We start from the raw sequence: 21,299 nt of genomic DNA, 5'->3' as shown, positions 1-21,299 counted from the left end.
TGCGACTGAGCAAACATAGGTGACGGAGGATCGTTCCATCTACATTTTTATTAATTCGGTGCCATTTGGTCTCCTGGTTATTTTAATGATCTCTCATTATGAGAAAATGGAGACACTTCCGGGGAAAAAAAATCATGAAAAAGTAGTGCCCCTCTTGCTCTGTTTGATACATCGCTTTGTTTTCGTGCGGAGAAGAGCTGGTTCCAATCCGGTTCTGGAAGGGATGCTCGAAATTAAATATGTTCTGGGTTTTCAGAAAGAAAATCGTGATCTCAGAAAAGTCTGATGGAGCTGTTCGGCTGTTCCCAAGACTAAGCGGGTTGAGAGTGGCCTGGAGTCTGCAGTCTGGATCTCCACGATCATTGCATATTTTTTAAGACCTACTGTGTGCTACGCCTGGTGCCTCGTGAAACCTCTCTAGTCCTCTCATCCCTCCGAGGAACTGGTACCCCATTTACAAATGAGGTTCAGAGAGGTCGAGTGACCTGCCCAAGGCCACACAGCTAGAAAGCAGTCTCTGAACTTGGAGGACCTCCATCTCTGTGCCTCTCAGTATTCTTTGTAGGTACAAGAGGGACTGTTGGGTTTCTCAGTCCTCCAAGATGTGCTGAGTCACGGCAGGAATTATGCATTCAGGATACCGAGTGGGATGGCGTGGTGACAAATGCGTTCTTAGCAGTTCCTCTGAGGATGGTCCCTCTCCTGATCATAGCTTTCACATCTGCCCAGTGCCTGCGACCGTGCACAGAAATGCGGCAGACTGGCCCGGGCATCCCGAGTGTCCTCTAAGGAGCAGCTTCTGTCCGAGTCCCAGTTGTTCCTGGGTGTCACCAATTGGGTATTTTACCCACCACACCCGTTGTTCTCCATCATGTGCACGTGTGGGGAGAAGGAGGGGCCAAAGTCACGAAGAGGTGGGGACGCTTCTGAGAGGGAGCTGGGGACAGTCGGGTTTCTCCTCCTGCTGGGGATTCTAGGATCTTGTCCCCACTTAACTGCTGAGGGCTGGAACTGGCCCCTCACATCCTGTCCGTGTTGTTGGGGGGGTGGGACAGGCAAGCTACAGGGGCCGGGACCTCGGCAGGAGGAGGGCCTGGTGTGAGACCCGAGTGGGCACCAGGTTGAGCTTCACACACTAGGTGGCCGGGTCTTTCCACTGGTCTCCAGGGAAGCTGGGAATCTGGGCATTTCAATGGAGGCCTCCAGTTTTTAATCATTAGCGAGGGACTGAGGAGGGAGAGTTGGTTTGGTTCCCAGGTTCGGTCCATGGTCGGCGGAGTGCATTGCTGGGGCCCAAGGTGAGGCAGACCATCCTGGCGGAGGGGTGTGGTGAGGGAGTGCTCCGCTCATGGGGACCAGGAATCGGAGACAGCCAAAGGGGTCACCGGAAGGAGGCCCACGGTGGCCCACCTCCTCCAGCCAGCAGGGTCTAGAAGACAGCAGGACGTTCCCGATGCAGGGACTGATCAGTGTTGGCATCTCCGACTGACGTGGAGGATAAGACAAGAAGCCTGGCTTTGGCCGAGGGGGTAGGATAGAGCAGCCATGTCCCTGGCGCATTGATTTTCTGCAGCTGCCCGAACAAAATACCCCCGACTGGGTGGGTGAGCAGCACAGATCTCACGGTTTCAGAAGCCGGACATCCCGAGACCAAGGAGTCGGCGAGCCGGGTTCCTGCCGAGGGGCTTGGGGGAGGATCTCTCCCCGCAGCTGGTGGCTGACGGGCGTCCACATCCCTAACTGTGAAGTGACACCACCCCAGTCTCCACCTGCAGGTTCCCCTGGCCTGTCTGTTCTCCCTCGGGGGGGTGTCCGGGCCCAACGTCCCCTTTCCATAGGGCCACAGTCACACTGCGTCAGGGCCACTTTAGTGGCTTCGTTTCAACTCTAGCACCTGCAAGGACCCGGTTTCCAAAGAAGGTCACACTCACAAGTTCTGGGGCTTAGGGCTTCGAGGCAACCAAGAAGATCTACTGAGCCACGGAGGGTAGGTTCTGGGACTCTGGCAAGAGGCGGATGGGGGGGCGGCCAGCATCCAAGTGGCTGTTCCCCACAGACCGTTACAGGAAGACCAACTCCAGGGGTATCCCAGACTTAAGAGACAAAGGATCAGAGGATGCGCGGCCATGTTACTCGGTGTAAAATCTGGTGCATCTCGAACTTTAATGTTCATCAGGTGGAAACAATAGAACTCAGCACATAATCTATTATTATTATTAATTATTATTATGGTTCTACAGTTAGAGCTATGCTTTCCGGCATTTTCCCCCACTCCCAGTGTGGAGCGGAGACAAGTTAGAGACATTTTTCCTCCAAATGGACTTTTCTTACCCGCAGGTTGCCCGCCCCGGGGTGGCCCCTGCCCTGCGCTCTCCCTTCCCACGCCCACCTGGGTGACCTGGTGGAAGGGATGGGTGGAGTCCGGGGTTGGAGATCAATGCCCTTTGCCCTGACCAGCAGTGAATCCGTTTCCAGAACCTTTCTCACGGCCTCCGGAGGCACACAGGTAATTATCGGAGCCGCGTTGGTTTTCCTCAGAACTGTGAAGGGCGCCCGTGGCAAAGGCCGCTTCCTTCCTGAGAGACGCAGAGGTGTAATTAGAGTCCGGAGACAGCAATCACCAGCATTGTTCAGGGATGATCCAGTATCCGATGGGGGTCTGATTCCACTCTCTAGGAATCAGACTGCAGGTGGCCTGTCGGCAACATCCAGGGGCTCTGCAGTACCACTTCGGGGACCATGTGTGTCACCTGGTTCTGAATCTGTTAGGAGAAAGGGCAGCCGAGGGCAGGCAGCTCTTTGCCTTCATCTTCAAGCCTCCAGGTGCGAGGCCAGCTCCGGATCCGACTGAAGGTCGTCATTCATCCATTAGTCATTCAACAAACACTTGGTGGGCATCTGGTACGTGTCCAGACATCCCAGCCTCACCCAGCATCCTCCTCCCCAGGAAGGGGGTGTATCTGGGGCACAGACTGGAGGGTGGTTTCATAAGGAGCTGCCGACAGAGTATTTTTCTCCTGACCTTTCCATCCGCCCACCCCATCCCCGAAAGTCAGCCGAACCCTTGCGAAAATAAGTAAAATCTGTAACCTCTTCCCATTCACCAGTCTGGAAGGCAATGGGAGATGTGTGGAATATTGCAATAGGCACTGGACGTAGGCGGCAGGTGCTTTCGGCTTTGATCTGGGAACGCAGGTGGCTTGCTTTTTCTGTCAAGGGACAGATGGCAGGTGGTTTAGGCTTTGGGAGCTGAACGGGCTCCCTGGCCACTACTCACCTCTGCCCTGGCGGCTGGAAGCAGCCACAGACGGCACGTGGACACAGGGCCAGCTGCCTCCACCAGCGCAGGCTCTGGCCGTTTCTAGCCCAGGGTCCCCGTCTTGGAGAGATGAGGCGTGGGGGTTGGGGTGCCATTGGACCCCACCAAGGGACACTTCCAGATCCCTTTTCCTGTCTTCCAAGGCCCCACGTGGTGAGCCTGTCCAGCACCCATCCCCGGGCCCACTGGGTCTCTGCTGTGGGTTCCTTCTTTCTGTTCCCTGGTCACGTCAGCGGCCAACTTCTGCAAAGCCATTCATTCCTCTGGTTCAAGAGCTCCGCCAGATGGACTCCGCGCTTCTCAGCGTCGCCCACTTCCCTCAGCCTTGGAGAACCTGCCGAGGGTCTGGTGTATTCAGTCTCCCCACAGTGAGGCGGGGACGGTCATCGGCCCCGTGTCCCAGATGTGGAAAGCGCTCCATTTCCACCAGTCTAATGGACAGGCCAGGGGCTGCTCCATGCTGCCCCCTCCCCCTCTCTACAGCCAATTAGCTGCCGAGTTCTGCCAAATGCACTTCCTGAATGTCCTCAAGTCCAGCCTGTCCTGGTTTGTCCGATGGAACTCATTGTCATTTCTTAGCATGACTGTCCCAAAGGTGTGCTTACTGGACTCTTTGCTTGTGGACTTAAGCTCCTCTTATCTGTCCATTTAGCCATCCATCTGTCTGTCTGTCTTACCAATTCACTCACCTTTTCATTCATCCATCTAACCATTTCTTGATCCATCTATTGTCTGTTAGTCCATCCACCCATCCATCATCCATCCCCCATCCGTTCATCCATCCACCCATCATCCACCCATTCAGCAATCATTCCTCATCCATCCATCCACCCATCCATCATTTATCCACTCTTCATCCATCCATCCACCCATCCATCATTTATCCACTCTTCATCCATCCATCCACCCATCATCCACCCATTCAGCATCATCCATCATCCATCTATCCATCTGTCCATCTTTCATCCATCTATCCATTCATCCTTCATTTATCCACCCATCATCCATCCATCCATCCATCCATCATCCACCAATCATCCATCCATCCATCCATCCATCCATCCATCCATCCATCCATCATCCACCAATCATCCATCCATCCATCCATTGTCCACCCCATCCATCCTGGGTATCTACTTTGTACCAGATGGGTAAGTTAGTGGAACAAGGAAATGGGACCTGCCTTCCTGAGTCTTCTCGTCTAATCTGGGAAAGATCTTACAGCGAGGGAGAAACGCTTACTGAGAAAGCTGGGTTTAAACGCAGGCTCCAGAAGTGGCACCCGCTCCCAGGACAGACTCAGGAACAGGGGTCAGCTCAGGGAGTCCGCGGGTGGGAAGGGTTTCAGCTGGGGCTGCAGGAGCTGGTGGGGTGGGTCCTGGCACAATGACCCGGGGCCAGGGAAGGCCCAGAGTATCAGAAGATGAGGCAAGAGAAGGAGGTGGGCAGGTGACCAGGGGCCCCAGAGGCCACCACAAGGGTGTGCAGACTCCCTGTCATGCAAAGGGCCGCCTCTGGGGGGCTGTTGGCAGACGAACCACACGGCCCTCAGGGTGTCTTAAGCAGAACTCCAGATGCGGAGTGGAGAACCGCTGGGGAGGGGCGGGGGAGGCGGGCGCAGCAGGCGGGTGTGAGGAGCGTTGGAAGTGCATCGCCACAGTCCCGCGAGATGCGTGGACAGGGAGGTGGCAGAGGAGCAGAGAGGACCCGCCCGGGGAGTGACAGGACATAGACCTGCAAGGTCTCCGGGCTGGCGGAGACGCCAGGACTGAGAACAGACACGGGCCGGCCAGCCGGGCTCGGTCATCTGGGCTTCCCAGGAGGGGGACAGACGTGCGGGTGGTGCTGAGTGAGCACCCACTCTCCTCCGTGTGCCGTGGGTTGTCATCCGTTCGGCAGGACCTGGGAAGTCGCGGCACCAGCCCATTTTACAGGTGGGAAAGGTGAGGCACAGAGAGGTTTAAACAGGGGTCCCAAGTGCCCCTCCAGGCCCTGGTGGAACCGGCCTTCAAGTGCAAGACCCCAGAGATCAGAAACAGAACCCTCTCATCTCACGAGGGCCCGGCCAGGGAACCAGAGCACCCCGGGGCAGACCCCCACCCCCGGCCTCCCAGGAGCCTCCTAGGATTCCAGGTGCATAACGAGGCCAGGAGGCATCTGCTCTGCAAATGCATTATTACTCAGCCACCGGGGTCCTCCCACGGAGCCTTTTAAATCACAGCTAGATTCTTGATGGTGTTCCGTGCGCGGACAGTGTGTTCACAGCAATAAACAGGGCGGGCGGGCGGCCGGGTAACCAGGTCAATTGCCCTTTGAGGTCCAGGCTCACACAGCGATGGCACCGGCACCTCTCAGTCCTCTGGGTGCCCTGCTGGAGTGCCAAGGGACTCCCGAGACACACGGAGACACAGCGTCGGGAGCGCAGGGACGTTCCCACCTGGCCTGGCTGCCTGGGATCCCTGGGACTGCGGGTCACCCAGCTGGATCCCCATCCTGGGTGCTCCCTCCAAGACGGCTGGGGTAGGGGAGGGCAGGCGGCACCGACATGGGGACCTTGGGGCACCTGGGGCTTGCTGCCACCCACTGCCAGGTGACGCCAAGGTCGACCTTGGGGGGTCAGATGCGGGTGGGGCAGGTGCCTATCCTGCCTGGTGCCATTCTCTTCTCCACCTGTCCCAGCCCCAAGGACACAGCAGCCAGGAGCTCACCCTGAATCAGGGGGTCAGCAAACTACAGCCTGCTCCCCTCCTCGGTGACCCTGACAGCCCTGGGTCTCCAGGCACTCGAGCACAGCGGCACCTCACATGAAGGCACCAGCCCGTTTCTGTCCTTTGGTGCCGGGTTTGTTCGACTCAGTGCCATGTCCTTGTGGCCCCTGGGGCTGCAGCCTCCTCTCTGCCCCCAGAATTCTCCGCCAAGTGGACAGGCCACGTTGGGTGTATCCATTCGCCTGGCGATGGATACGTGGGCCACTTCCACCCGTGGGTGACTGAACAGACACGGCTAAAAACACGGGTTATGAGTGGTCCCTGGAGACCCCGTTTTCTACACGGGGCCCACACCAGAGCACAAGAGCTGACGTTTTTTGTTTTTTTTTAGTTCCGGGGATTGAACTCAGGGACACTCGACCACTGAGCCCTGTCCCCAGCCCTATCTTGTATTTTATTTAGAGACAGGGTCTCACTGAGTTGCTGAGGGCCTCGCTTTTGCTGAGGCTGGCTTTGAACTCACGATCCTCCTGCCTCAGCCTCCTGAGCCGCTGGGATAACAAGCATGCGCCACCGCGCCCCGCCAGAAGAGCTAAACTTAATGAGCACTTCTGAGACCCAGCCTCTGTTTGAACAGCTCCTGTAGACCGTCTCATTCAGTCCTCAAATGACCTTGCAAAGGCAGGGCATGACCGCCTACCAGGGACCATGTAATTCCTGTCCACACTGGGACACTCCTAAGGGAGACAGGGGCTCTGTTAATAATCACACAGGACAAGAGGCAGAGATCAGGAATGTCCCCTGCAAAGCAGGATGCCAACCACCATCTCCTCCTCATTTTGCAGATGAAAAATGAGGCCCAGAGAGGTGAAGTTCTTTGCTCAAGGTCACCCAGCTAACGAGTGGCACAGTCAGAACTGAAACCCAGGCCAGTGGCCTGAGGCTCCCACTGTTAAGCACAACTCTGTGAGGCCCGGTGACAGCCAAGGACTGACTATATAGTGTCCAGCGGACCCTGTTTCTTCAGGCTGGAGATGGCAGTGCCCACCCTGCACACTGTGAACCACCGGTGGTGGGAGGTGGCGCCCCAGTCCCACACACAGCCTCCCGGCTCAGGGTGGAGGTTTAGCCCGGCCTCCGCCCACGAGAGGCCGGGTGTGATGATCGGAGACTCCAGATGCAGCCAGATGCCCGTGGGATGCAGGACGGCCTTGGCTGAGAACCTCGGCCTGAGGACGGGCAGAGCGTGGAGATGGGGCGTCCTCCCAGGTGGGTGCTGCTGCGGGAGCGGCAGGGGGGGCCAGGCTCGGGAGCCAGGTCTGCCAGGCCCACCCCAGCTTCCAGGCCGCGGCTGGGAGTCTGTGCTAAGGAGCCTCCGCCCACCAGGTACTGGTTACCTACACCTTTGGGAGAATGGAGGGGACACTGGTTCAATATGGCAAACGCCTGGCAGCAAGCGAGGTGTCCATCCACAGGGGAGCGGCCAGGGATGCCTGGTGCACCCACACCACAGACGGACAGTCACGACAAAGAACGGCACAGGCCTCTGCCCTTGATCCAACCGCAAAAAAAAAAAAAAAAAAAAAAAAAATGACCATTTTTAAAAAGTTCCACATGACCTTTGAAGTCCCATTACACAGCCAGATTCGACACTTTTCTGCAAAATTCCACATCCATGTCACGTCCTAGAGGAGTCCCTCAACCCAAAGCCAAGCTCTGTTTTGGATTTAGGTATCTAAAGGAAAAAAAACAAACGTGCCTGAAGTCGTGGTTGTTCAGAGGGAACGCGTCGAGTCGGACTTTCCCTCTGTCTTCAGTCATTTCTGATTTTTCCTTCATTTTCAATCGGGTGGTCTTTGGCTTTTTACTGGCAAATCGTCCACCCTGATGGGGTACAAGGTGAGGTTCCGATATATGTGTGCAATGAAAGGGATGATAGCAAGCCTGCATTTTGCAAGATGGAGCGCGCTTTACACTTTTTTAAAAGACGTGATTCTGCCATCGGTCCCCTCCCCTGCCTCTGCACCTCCCCCCTCTCTCTCTTGTGGCCGGAAACATCCTGGGGGACCTTGGCTGGCTCCCAGTTCCGCAGACGGGCTTCTCCGCCGCCGGCAGAGGTGAGCTGTTCATCTGTACGCTGTGGCTCAGCCTGGATCCTGATTTAGGGCAACATAAACCCTCCTCCAAATCGTGAAGAATAAATTAGTTTACTAATTTCGCCATTAAGAGTTTATCAACGCGGGCACTCTTCCCAACGTGCCCTAATCAATCACCATTTCCCGTGTTTATCTCCTATCCGATTTTTACCACGGGGTTCTCTACACATCAATTTGCCTGATGTTCTTCCTACATATGTTTTAAATTACTTTATCATTGTATAAATTTCACAGCCATTAAAAGGCTCTAATACCAGAATGGGCTGACATGGTGTTAAAAATTGGATTCAATTCCACGGGGTAATAAATTGTGACCTAAATCCAATCTCTCATGGGTGACTGAAGGATACAATGAGAAATTATTGCTTTGTCATTTTTACACTAACACAAATATACCACGGGGACCGGGAACCGGCAGAGAGAAGGGAGCTGGCTGGCGGCTTTTCACCCGAGCCAAGGGACCCACCTGGAAGGCCAGTCCTGGGGGGTGTGGCCAGCCCCTTCCAACGCCAGGTGAGTTTCCTGGCTGCACCTGTCCCTCCGCATCAGACCGGAGGCAGCGGCTTCTGCAGGTGACCAAGAGTTTTCAAAGTGCCGGGAAGATGCTCCACCTGGGCATGAGAACCGGTGCTGGTCCAGAGACCTCCGTCCCCGGCTCCTCTGGCTTTGGGGAAGGAGAGTGGGGAAGAGGTGGGGGAGCTCCTGGGCAGGGTGTGCCTCTTCTGAGAATCCGGAGGAAGTGGTGTCCACATGGACGCCTAGGCCTGCTGCCACATGATTTCAGAAAGAGGAGCCAGCACGCCAGGTTCGCAGGTCTGTGCTAGGAGGAAGAGCCAGCTGGTCTTTGGGCTGGGGCGTTGGATGCCACCTTGGTCCCCAGGCGTCTGCACCCTGTCCTCCACCGGGAACAGGTCTCTTTCTTCCTCTCTCCTTGCAGAATCCCAGTGCCTCGCACACGCTGAGCAAACGCTCCGCGCCCCAGCCCCGGCCCAGGAGGCGAGACCTGAAGAAAGGTGCTGTCTCAGAGTCGCCAACCTCTGTGTCTAGTCCAGGGCTAAGAAGTGGGCAGGGCAGGGCTGTGCCTGACTCCAGATGACCCGTGGTCAGGGCCTAAGGTGGAAGGAGCACAGGAAAGAGGACAGGGCACCTGTCCCCAGTCCCAGTCTGCCACGGCCATGCCTGTCTTTGGGGCTGATTCTTGTTCTCTCTCCAGCAACCTCAGTTTGCTCCCATAAGATGCCTCAGCCACTCTCCATGCTCAAAGTGAAGATGGTGATCATCAAAACCTTGGCTGGAAAGGGAGTCAGACCCTCCTGCTCAGGCTCATGGCTCCTCTGGTGGTCTCCCTAGTTCCTCAAATGTCCGCCCTCTTCCTACCACAGGGCCTTTGCACTCGATGCTCTTGTGGCCTCTTCATGCATCTTCCTTGAGTACATGCCTTGAGTTCACGCTTCATCTCTTGGCTCAACTGTAAACCATGGCTACACGTCTCTGCAGAAGGCGCGCAGAGTCATGGTTGCAATTTTATGTTCACTCTGTGATTAGATAGAAAAATCTCTGATTCTGCTCCCGTGGATGACCCAAGAGCTTGCCAACCATAGACCCTGGAGCACATGTCATCTCAAATCGCCTGCGACGTCCCTGGTGACAGAGCCCAGCCTGCCTGTGTCTCCACGTGCCACTCAGGCAAAGGTGCTGTGCTCGGGTGAACCCTGGCTGGGGGGAGGGGAGGTCGCAGGCATCGTGGGCAGACACCCAGGGCCACCCGCTGCGGCCCGGAGATGCCAGTCCTGCTGTCCAACGGCCCCTCCGTCCTCAGGGACAGGGAAGCGGAGGCCCGGGGTCCTGCTGCAGAGCTGCCCTAAGCCGCCGTCCACAGACGTGGAGCTGGAAACGCGCTCCCGATGGCGGCTCCCCAGATGCCACCGCGGGCACCTGCCCAGGAGGGAATCGCGGACCCTCACCCTCCGGCTGCAGCTGCGCCTGCTCAGGAAGTGCTTCCCATACGGGGGGCAGTTTCTGGAAGCTGCGCCCAGGCCCAGCAGGAAGTGCCCTCGCTCTCTTCCCCGGGGGCCGGGGTTCTCCTCCTCTCTGCACCTTTCAGCCCGGCTCTCAGGCCTGGCAGGTAGGGGGACAAACACACCCCAACGACAGCTCTGCAGCAGAATGACAGTGGTCACGCAGCTGGTGGGACATTCCAGGGGAGAGGCGGGGGCACGGGACACCCCCCGACCCACGTGCCGAGCTTTCTCAAACCCCGAGGTGGCAGGTGGCTTCCTTTATGACCCCAAGACTGGGGGAGGGGACAGGCCCCGGTGTCTTGGAAGGAAAAGGCGGGAGGAACTGGCCTGTTGGGCGCCTGGGACCTGGGGAACGTGGGCCACCGATGTGCGGGGCAGGGTAGGGGTTCGATGCCGTCTGCCGAGAGGGCAGCCCCGCGTGGCCTCTGTGTCCAGAGGAAACCGACAAGCCCCGATGACCAAGTGACGGTCACCCCACCTGATGCCCTCCACTCCCTCTCCCTTCCCTGGGACCCTTGGGAGAAACTCCCCGGGATGTCCCCGTCCCCAGAACTGCCTTAAAGCCCCGTCAGGTCAGAGGCGGGCGGCTGGGTCATGAGGCAGGTCCATCCTGCTCTCCGAGTCACTTCCAGACTGTTCCCCCGACAGCTCCCCAGGCTTCCCACCAGCAGTGCGCAGGCCCAAGTCCCCATCGGCCCGCCACGTCCACCCTCGCTCACACCTGGCTGATTATTATTTTTTAATATCAGCCATCCCGACGTGTGTGGGGCGACATCTCGCTGGGCATCTGTCTGAAGGAACTGGAGTCAGGACCGCGCAGAGAGAGCAGCGCACGTGTCCATGTGGCGTCGCCCCACCAGCCGGGACACAGAGCAGCCGACGTGACCCAGGGACGGCGGAGTGGGCGGAAGAGTGGGGCACCGGCAGACAGAGGCGTGTCATTCAGCCACAGAGAGGAGGAGAGAGCCGTGTGGGTGTGCAATCTACCCAGGGACACCTGTGACACAGTGTGGACAACCCCAACACGTCAAGCTCCCTGAAATGAACCCGTCGCAGACTTTCCAGAGCCACCTAGAGAGTCGGATCCACAGGCTCGGAGACCAGGATGGGGCTGCCGGGGCTCAGGGAAGAAGGGGGTTGCTGATAATGGGTGTAAAGTCTGGGAGCTAGCGCCCACCACACAAGCGCTATCATCGATGATATTGCGTTGGAGATTTTTGCTACATGAGTTGACTGGGGTTGTTCTCACCACGACAAAATAAAAGGGTAGCCTGCCGGGTGCGGTGGCGCACGCCTGTCTTCCCAGCAGCTCTGGAGGCTGAGGCAGGAGGATCTTGAGTTCAAAGCCAGCCTCAGCAAAAGAGAGGCCCTCAGCAACTCAGTGAGACCCTGTCTCTAAATAAAATACAGAATAGGGCTGGGGACGGGGCTCAGTCATCAAGTGCCCCTGAGTTCAATCCCTGGTACGCCAGAAAAAACAAAAAGTAACTGTATGAGATGACAGACATGCAGATTTAGTTCCCTGGAGCATCCATTTCACTGTGGATATGCATCTCATAACATCATGCTGTAGGCCTTAAATACAGACCGTGACATTTATTTTTTTTAAAAAAAGAAAAGCAAAACATTTCAATTGTGCACGAAAAGCAAGTTCTACTGAGGTCTGCCCTTGGAGACTGTGCCCACAGCCAGCTCTGCTGCACTGCACACTTAAAGATCCAATGACGGCTCTCGTAGCAAGTGTCCTCAGCACCATGAGATAAGAGCACCAAGTGGACACACCAAGGCCCCTGGACCAGGCCAACTCTGACAGTCCCTCGCTTGATCCCAACCTCCGGAAGGGACGTCCAAAGGCCCTGCTGGGACAGCCGCCCCTTCCTCCTGCAGCCGGCCCCTCCCCTCCTTATTTCCTCACTGCTCCCTCAGCTCCAGCCCCAAGGGCCTCCTTGCTGCTTCTAGAACATTCCGGGCCTATCCCTGCTCCCTCAGCGGGGCCTTCTGAGCCCGCCTCTGGCCTTGCATGGCCTGCTTTGTCTCCATGGCTCCCATCCACCCAGAAAATCGACCGTGAAGTACTGGGCAGGGGTCACCTGGTCTCTGCCGTGGGGGCAGAGCCATGGTGACACATGATTGTCAACGGGGGTCAGCGGGCGCTATGCCCGGCCCTGCAGAGGAGGGTGGAGGCCCTGCAGGACGGGACGCCCTCGGCTCTCCGCCCGTGGCTGCGTCTCAGGACTTGGACCACGGCGGCCGGTAAACCTCGGCCTGCAGCTGCCTGTCTTGCTCGAAGCCTGGTGTTTGCATTTCTAATGGAAAAGGATCCGAAGCCCAGTCGCCTCTCACAGCCAGTGGAAATGACTCGACACCACGTTCCGGTGGCCGGGAGGAAGGACCCACCGAATCAGGGCCTGGTGGGTCCTTGGGCTGCAGGTGGTTGGTGGCTGCTTGCGCTGGGGCGGAGAGGTGAAGAGTTGGGGCAGAGACCACGGGCTCCCGACTGGCCGTGACCTTGAGCCCTCCCCGGCCGGCAGCCGGTGACCCATGAGCAGGTCTGATTTTTTTCTTCTGGATTCAATGCAATCAGCCCCTCCCGCCTTCAAGGGCAACACTGAAGGATTCTGGGAGACCTGGGAGACAGCAGGGTCCCCAAATGACAGGTGGGAGACCGAGGTGCCCGCCCCAGGGCACTCTGTGTGGCCACGCCGACCCTGGTCTCCGCTCTCCCTCCACGCCAGCCTCCGGGCCACGCTGCCGAGAAGCCGCTACTCACGCCGTGTGGTTACTCCCCTGCCCTGGGGCACGGGGCTTCGTCATCTGGCGGTGCCATCTGCCAGGCGGCCTCCAACCATCCCCATCCCAAACCCATTTATCAGAGCCTCGGGCCTCGGGCAAAGGCTGACGGGGAGGGGGCCGGGGGGTGGGGGCTGTGCTGTTCCTGCATCCGAAGCCCCTTCCGTCTGTCGAGCCGCATCCCCGGTCACACCCGCAGCAGCCCCCCACCCTCCCTGCCAGTCCCTGTGCCGGCCCACGTCACCCTGAGCTCCTGAGGTCCAGGCTGCTGAACCACGGGACAGGAGCACCCCTGGTGGCCTTAACCCGCCCAGCAGAGGGCGAGGAGGTGCGGGGGGGACCCGGGAGCCAGGGGGCCACCGCAGGGACGACCCCACCTTTAGTGGTTCCAAATGTCACGAAGCAGGAGCAGTCTCCCTACCCGGCCGCTGGTCCCAGGTGCGTCTTCTGGTCTTCACTGGGAAAAGGGGGGCACATCCCTCACCCAGGGCCACTGTGTCCCCTGTGGCCACGGCTTCTGGGGAAGGCCCTGAGGAAGCAGCACTTAGGCTGAGCCCCAGCAGCCACCAAGGTAGGTGGAGAGGGACGCAGGGTGACGTGCAGGGGCCCAGCGGAAGAGCAGAGCCAGCGAGACGGGGCTGGGAATCGGGGGACACCGTCCAGCAGCCCGTCCAGCCCCCCTTCCCCAGGTGCCTTCCCTCCATGACCACGCGGACTCTGTCGTCCTGCAAGCCCACCCAGGCTCTCCAGCGCCACGGTTGAGGTACGGGGTGCCCCCAAAATGTGTGAGACAACGCGGGGACGTCGAGGGGGGCCATGATTGGGCTAGGAGAGCCGTGGCCCCATCTGTGTGAGGTCCCCTTCCAGGGTAACGGGCGGTGACTGAGGCAGGGAGGTGAGGCCAGAGGAGCCGGGTCACTGGGGCATGACCTTAGAGTCATATTCTGTCCCTGGTAAGGGGGGCTCTCTCTCTGCTGCCCGGTGGCCGGGTCCTGAGCTGCCTTCCTCCGCCACGATGTTCGGCCTCCCCTCGGACTCAGGGCATGGAGCCGGCCATCTAGGAACAGAGACCTCTCAGACCCTGAGTCCCCAATAGAGTTCTCCTCCTCTCCAATCGTTCCTGCCAGGTCATTGGTCACAGCGGAGTAAAGCAAATGCCCTCTGTCATTCCCGCTAGCCCCCTGAGAAGAGAGGGCAGGCGGATCTGTGCCCAGAGGGGAGGAGACGGGGCACCGGGAGGTCGGGGCTGCCGCGAGAGAAGCTGGCATTAGGCAGAACCAGGATTCCCACCCGAGTGGTCATTTCCACTCTTTGGGTGGAAAGGCCTTTCCCCAGTTCACGCTGTCCTTGGCCTTCAATCTAACATGGTGACGTTTCCAAAAAACACACAGGGAGGCCCAGGCAGAGTGACCGGAGGCCACAGGGTCGTCCTGGAGACCGAGAAGGGACAGGCGGTCCAGGCGATCGTGTGTGAGCGCGCACAGCCTGGGCCTGCGGTGAGCTCAGGGTCCCTGGGGTGACTAGGTGGCTTCCGAGACTTCTGTGAGGCCACCCCCGGTGCTGACAGGACAGAGCCCCCCTGCGCGGTCGCTGGCAGGCGGCCTGGGGACCCCCTAACCTAATGGAATGACGCTGTGGCTTCCTTTCCCCTCCTTCCAATTGCTTTCTGCAGGAGGCAGAGTGAGGGAGGCCAGGTCCCCGCAGAGAGGAAGGCTCCCGGGCTCCTGGACGCCACCCTGGGCCTCAGCAAAAGGCGTGGGGACAGACGGCGGGTGGCAGGAGCCCTTTGCAACAGTCAACCCGGAGAGAACCCATTTCCTGTCCTGATTGGTCGCCTCCTCCGCGGGCCGGATCTGGAGGTTGTCAAGTGAAGTGACAAGACAGCACGTCCCCCTGCGTGGGGTGCATCGGTACTGGACACCGCCCCAGAGACTCCACTTCCCGCCGCTCCGTCCGCCTTTCCTCACTGATGGGAAATCGGAGGACCACGGGGCTGGAGCCCGATCCCTCCTGAGCAGAGGGGATTCCCGGTTTCCAGGAAGGGAACGCCATCCCTCTGTGGGGTGTAATTACATCTTCGCTTTCTGCAGAAGAATGGTTTATGGCTTAAATGCTATTAATTGTAAGCCGTTTTGTTCCGCGGGAAGTTGTTCATTGATAACTACCCAATTAGGGTTATTTTGCAATTAGTCTATTCACAGTGAATTTATTGCAAGAGGCGGAGGCCTCCTGAAGTGTGGCCAGGGCTGGGTGGGAGACGGTGCTTCGACGCCTGTCTTCGTAACCGGCTCGGCGGCCCCAGGAGGGCAGGCCACCTTGGGCGAGGCGGTACAGGCCTTAGGACAAGACCCAGGCAAATCCACCCTGCAGAACCGCACCGGAGGTGTCCCAGCATGACCAGGAGAACCGTAGGAACCCCTAGCTCACGGTGACGCCGTATTTATTTATTTAGGGACAGTTGCGGAGCAGGTCATATGGCAAATGTGTGTGCGACGCACAGTCCTGGCTGACCCGGCAAAGCTCTTAACTGTGTGTTCAGCCCTCACAAACCCTCTGAGATAGGCGTGCTCACGTTCCCCTCCACTTAACAGATGGAGGCTACAAGGCACAGAGAGGTCAAGCGATTTGCCCAAGGTCCCACAGCTTGTGAAGGGGCGATCTGGAGTTTGAATCCAGGAAGTCCAGCTTCACAACCAGGCTCGTAACCACTGGCAACATCCCTCCCCACCCCATACCCCCCAGCAATGCCCTCCCATCTCCTTTGTGAATATACCGAGGACAGAAGGGCACAGGGCCAGGTTTATGGGATGCCGGCTCAGTCAACCTGAGTTCTAACACCTGCTCTGCCACCTACCAGCCACGTGCCTCTGGCCAAGTCCCAAACCTTTTGGAGTCTCCATTTCCTCATTGGCAAAATGGGTTCGCCATAGACTGACCTGGTGGGGCTAGAGCGCGGATTCTGAGAGGCCAGCACCAACGCTTCCTAGCTCAGGACGCCGCCATGAATGATTTTTCAACTTAACACGGGAGCAAAAGCCGACCGTACAGCCACGCGGTTTTGCAGCTTCAGAGCTTATTCAATAAATCACACGAGAGCGTCAACACTTTATCACCGAGCGGGCTTCCTGTTAGATGGCTCTGCCCGGCGGTGGCAGCTGACCCGAGTCTTCTGCACACTGCAGGCCGGCTGCGCTAAGCCATGGTGTCTGGCAGGCCAGCGCCTTAAATGCATTTCCAACTCGAGACGGATCCACGGTGGTGTGACCCCATCGTAAATGGAGAAGCATTTACAGAATCGGAACCGACACAGGAGTGAGCCGACCAGGGCCCGCCGGCCCACCTGGCCCTCGCCTACGTTGGCAAGTTCAGTTTCATCAGAACGTAACCGGGTACGTTTGTGTTTGTATTTTTGCGACTGCAGCAAGTTCAGTATTTGTGACAGAGAGTGTAGGACCCCCGAATACCTACGATCTGGCCATTTGCAGAACAAGCATGCCTGGTATACAGTAGGAGCCCATCATTAGTCTCCTGGGTGGGCCTTCAACCCAGGCTTTCTCTGCCAGGCGTCAGGTTAACAAAAGATTCTGGAAACGTCGGCCTCCGCCCAGTGATTCCTATATCCCAGTGCCAAGTTCAATCAGGAGTACAGACGGAGCCACCTGGAGACACAGCCCGGGGGAGGCTGTGAGGGACAAAGGAAGACTCTCTCTTTAAATCTCTCTTTTGAAAAGAAATTTCCGCAGAGCTACACTTTCCCTGCAAAAAGCTCAAGAGCAGAGATGAGCTTGGTTGCAACGTTCAGGCGGCCCGACTGCCGGCCGCAGCGTCTCATAGAGGCCATGTGAAGGGTCTTGTCCCCCCAGCCCTCGGTCTATGCCCGGAGCTCCCGTGGCCGCCACCTGTCAGATCCAAATCCCACATTGTGACTAGTGAATACAGAGGCCGGTCCCCTTGTCCCTGGGGACTTGTGGGGTTGGTTCTGGGCACTGCCAACCAGGCTTCCGGAACCCACAGATGCTCATGTCCCTGGTATAAAATGCTGGGGTTGGGGCTGGGGCTGGGGCTCAGGGGTGGAGCGCTTGCCTGGCACGTGTGAGGCCCTGGGTTCCATCCTCAGCACCACAAACAAATAAATGAGCAAACTAAAGGTCCATCAACATCTAAAATAAAATACAAAGCCGTGGTCTCTATCACCTCTGCCCGACAGGCCATCTCCGGATCACTCAGAAGAGCCGATAGGATGTGAATGCGATCAAAACAGCTGCTGTCTGAGGTGGTCCTGGGAGCCGTCACAGGGGGAAAGCCCATGCTGAGTGCGGATGGACTTTCTGGAATAGTTTCCATCTGCAGTGAGTTGGCTCCAGGTGTGCAGAGCCCGTGGGGACCAAGGGTCAGCTGCACTTGACATGAGCGTGCTCCTACCCACGGGGTGACCTTGGATACTCTCTTCCCCTGTGGGGGTCCTGACCAGAGAGGAGTGAGGCCCCGCTCGATGGCTGAGCTTGGCCTGAATCCACGCTCTTCATCTCAAACGCGGCCTCCTCGGCTCTCAGTGGCGCCGACTCTCTGTACAAAAATTTCTCTTGGATGCCATCTGCCCTCCCCAGGGACAAAACCACCAGGAAAACAGTTACTAACTGGCCCAAGGGACAATAAAATGTAAGCAGGTTCCCAGGGGCCACCTCACAGTCCACCGGTGAAGGGGACGGCAGCCTGGGCATGCGGGGACGGCAGTGACCGCAGTCCTACCCTTCAGCCAGGTGGAGGGGCGTGAGGTCCTCCCCACTCTGGGGCCAGTTAGGACTTTTCTGCTCATATAGAGAGAAAGGGGGGAAGGAGGGGACCTCAGAAAGTGACACTTCATCCAGTCCAGCTCACCTCGACCTCGGGTGACTCCGTGTGACATCTCAGAAGGTCGCTGACAAGTTGTGGGACCTTCTAAGATTTTACGTCTCTTGTCTGGGAAAAAAAATTAGGCTCCCGGCCTCAGAGCTGACCTCACGGGGTGGTGGGTGGGACACAGCAGCCCATGGGATGAGGCTCAGCCAGTGCCTGCAGCTGCGGAGGCTGCGCCTGCCCGTGGGCCCTGGGGAAGGCACTGGTCATGGCCAAGATGCCCAGGTCCCAGCCACGGTTCTAGCTGCAGAGAAGCAGGTGCGAACTCACCTGTGCAAGGTGCTCCCCCTACCCAGGGCCCCTCTACTCTCTGCCCGTGACTTCTCTATTGGCCTCTGAGCCGGCCCTGCGTCTTGGCAGGAGACCTGACTTATCCCAGGGTCACGGGCACCTGGAAGAGCGTCCAGCACCGGGGAGGAGGGAGGGAGGAAAGAAAGTGAGGAGAGAGAGAAGAAGAAACGGGAAGCAAGGAAGGAAGGGGCTGTGGGGCCAAGGGGACAGGAAGGCTGTCCCCACAGAGCTCCCGGGGTGGACGCCACCCACCAGAAATCTTCCAGATCACGCTCAGTGACCATCAAGTCCAGGCCAACCCCCATCCCAGTCCTCTGCTGGGAGAGAACCCAGGCCCTCTGCACGCAGCAGCCCCCTGCCCCCTGCCGCTCCCCTGGGCCCCGATGTCACTGTGATTCAACCCTTTGTCACATAGGTACGGGGGTAGAGCACCGGCAACAGGCGATGGGACTCTTACAAGGGACTTCAGCATCCCCAAAGTCCCAGACCAGCCAGACCCTGCGTTCCCACCTGTGAGGCATGAGCAGAGCCCAGCGGGACTTACCCTCCAGGGGGCAGAGCCGCGTCACCCTCTCGGGCATCAGCAGCCCCAGCTTGTGCTGGCAGTAGGTCTCCCCGATCTCCTGGCGGCAGTGCCTGGACTTGGAGCGGGACAGGGCCGAGATGGCCTCCTTGCCCGAGATGTCGCACCTCGGGGGCCGGTCGTCCTGGGTCTCCCGGGAGCTGCCTCCGCCCCTCCGGGCGTGGGGGGGTCTGGGGGGGTCCTTCCCTCGGCTGCTGTTGGCCGCAGCGCTCTCCCGGGGAGGCAGGGCCTCCTTGGGGCCTTTCCCCAGGAAGGGACGTCCCTGCCCCTGTCCCTTCTCCTGGGGCTCCAGCTTCCTCTGCAAACGCTCCTTCTGCCGACCCGGGGGCTTCTTGGCCGACTCCGGCTGGTGCTTCCGCTGCTGGGTCCTGGGCGCGAAGTTGCTGTTGTCCACGTTCTCAAAGTCCTTGGGCACTGAGTTCTCGTTGTTGCTATCGGTCCGCACTTTCTCCTTGGGCCGGTGAGAGAAGTAGCCGTCCTGCAGGAGACGGAAAAGAGACAGAGAAGAGAGACTTTACCTGGGGGCTGTGCTCAGGGGGCTGGCCCCCGAGGAACCCCCCACCACCACCCCGGGGCGTGCAGCTGTGGAAGTCCCAGAGGTTAACCCAAAAAGCATTCACGGTCCCAAAGCCCACCCCTGGGGCACCTCCGAAGGCACAGAGAGCACTCGCGGGCTCCCTCAGCCTGTCCTGTTGCTACAGAAGCGCACTGGTGATAAGTAGCATCGATATTTTGTTTTGTTTTGTTTTGTGTGTGCTTTCTTTTCTTTTCTTTTTTTTAGGGAGAGTTAAAATGTCCTAAAATTCCAGTTCCCAAGGAAGAGTGGAGAGGGGAGGGCAGTGGCCATTTCCCGAGTGGTGGACAGGGCAGCCCATGCTGTGCTCAGCTCTCCCTCCAGCAGGTCACCACCTGCACCTCGGTGGCCCAAATCTGGCCCGCCACCTGTTTTTGTAAATAAAGTTTTATTGAAACGCAGCGACACCTGTTCGTCTGAGCATTGCCTGGGGCCGCCTTCACGGTACCCTAGGGACTGGGCGGTGGCCATGGAAACCGTGAACCCTTCCGTGGGGCCCTGTAAGGAAGAGTCTGTGGTCCTCGCTCTGCAGGAGCCCAGTGTGAAGGCCTCCTGTCCTCTGCAGAGGGGTAGATGCCCTGTCCTCCTTGTCCTTGTTGGCTCAGCTGTGGCCTGGGGAAATAGCCACGCATGGGGCTGCCCCCTCCAGCTCTGCCCCCTCCTTAGCATGAAGCCCCTGTCCACTCGGGGGAGGTGGTAAGGAGGACAGCCCACACCAAGACGGCCACGGCGCACGTCGGGTGGTGACGCTGGGTCCCCGCAGGACAGACCCAGACCCCCAGCTCCCGACGGCCAAGGAGACGGATGCCGTGGTCCCCTCCCCTCAGCACCGCAGCCTGACCCTGCTGTCAGTCCGCTGTGGACACGAGAGCCCTGGACAGCCCTCCGGAGGCCGGCCAGCGACCTGCTGTGTTGTGTTCATGAGGGACAGAGCCCAGAAGCTGGGGACACCGAGTGCTAGAGTCAGAGGCAGCAGGAGCTGGGGTCTGGGGCAGGAGGAAGGAAGGAGACCGGCTGCTCACCCGGGACCCCCTGAGACGCCAGACGCAGAGGTGCCCAGGTCCCTTGTATACGATGGCATCGTATTTGCAAAGACCCTACAGGCGTCCTCCCATCCCGTGTCCTTCACATCGTCTCTCGGTGACTTCCATCACCCGATACGGTAATTTGGAAAATGGAAATAGTCCTTGAGGGAATCGTGACACAGGAGCCGTGCTCAGGACAGATGCACTTTTTTTCCCCCTGAATCTTTTCACTCTGCCGTCGGCGAAACCCACAGCGGCGGAGGCGGAAGGACGGAGGCCGAGGGCCTGGGCACACGGGGACCTGTGGCTCGGGACCTTGTGGTGCACTTGCCAGGTCTCCGGCAGGTGCTCCCAGAGCTCTGGGTTCCTGCTCCCTAAACACACGGGCTGTACTGATGGCTCTTCTCTGTCCAGAGACCCTCAGACGCGTTTTCTGAGCACAGTGCGACCCAGGCACCACGGCAGGTGACTCACAGGTCCCACACGTTGGACAAGGAGGATGGCCCTCTGGGGAGGACCTCTTCTTGCCGCTCACACCAAGGGCAGCCTGTTGCTGTGACCTTCTGTTCACGGCGCCGTGCGGAGCCCTTCAGTGCAAAGCCTCGCCTGACCTCCAGAGCTAAGCTCCAAGGTCATGCTGCCCTCTGCCATGACACAGAGGGGGGGGGAGGCTGGGACATATGTGCCCACAGCCATCTGGGGAGGCAGTGAGCTTGCTCCTGATGCTGGAGGTTGCTGGCAGGTTGTGACCCTGCCGTCCCCCTGAGAGGGAAGCCAAGAGGCAGTCGGCTCCCCGTCTCCACGTGGGGACCAGCCGGCACCCTCTGCACTCACGGCAGCAGCCCAGCTAGGATGAGCTGGACCGGGCAGGGTGGGATTCAGTGGGGCTCTTCGCGGACATTCGGTTCCCTTCCTTCTGGGCACAGAGGAGGACTG

The 21,299-nt window shown here is 58.7% G+C and overlaps 1 protein-coding gene across 3 annotated transcripts in view; it reads right to left on the bottom strand.

The window, feature by feature from the left end:
- Positions 1 to 21,299, bottom strand: part of Xylt1 (xylosyltransferase 1) — a 231,645-nt gene that overhangs the window by 86,323 nt on the left and 124,023 nt on the right. For all 3 annotated transcript variants that reach the window (XM_026402456.2, XM_077802356.1, XM_077802357.1), the window contains exon 3: positions 18,726 to 19,242. In XM_026402456.2, the coding sequence (XP_026258241.2) occupies positions 18,726 to 19,242 (517 nt within the window). The remainder of the gene's footprint in view (positions 1 to 18,725; positions 19,243 to 21,299) is intronic.

The sequence above is a fragment of the Urocitellus parryii genome, chromosome 9 (assembly GCF_045843805.1).
Source record: "Urocitellus parryii isolate mUroPar1 chromosome 9, mUroPar1.hap1, whole genome shotgun sequence".
Taxonomy (NCBI): domain Eukaryota; kingdom Metazoa; phylum Chordata; class Mammalia; order Rodentia; family Sciuridae; genus Urocitellus; species Urocitellus parryii.
This window is presented reverse-complemented; position numbering and strand designations above follow the sequence as displayed.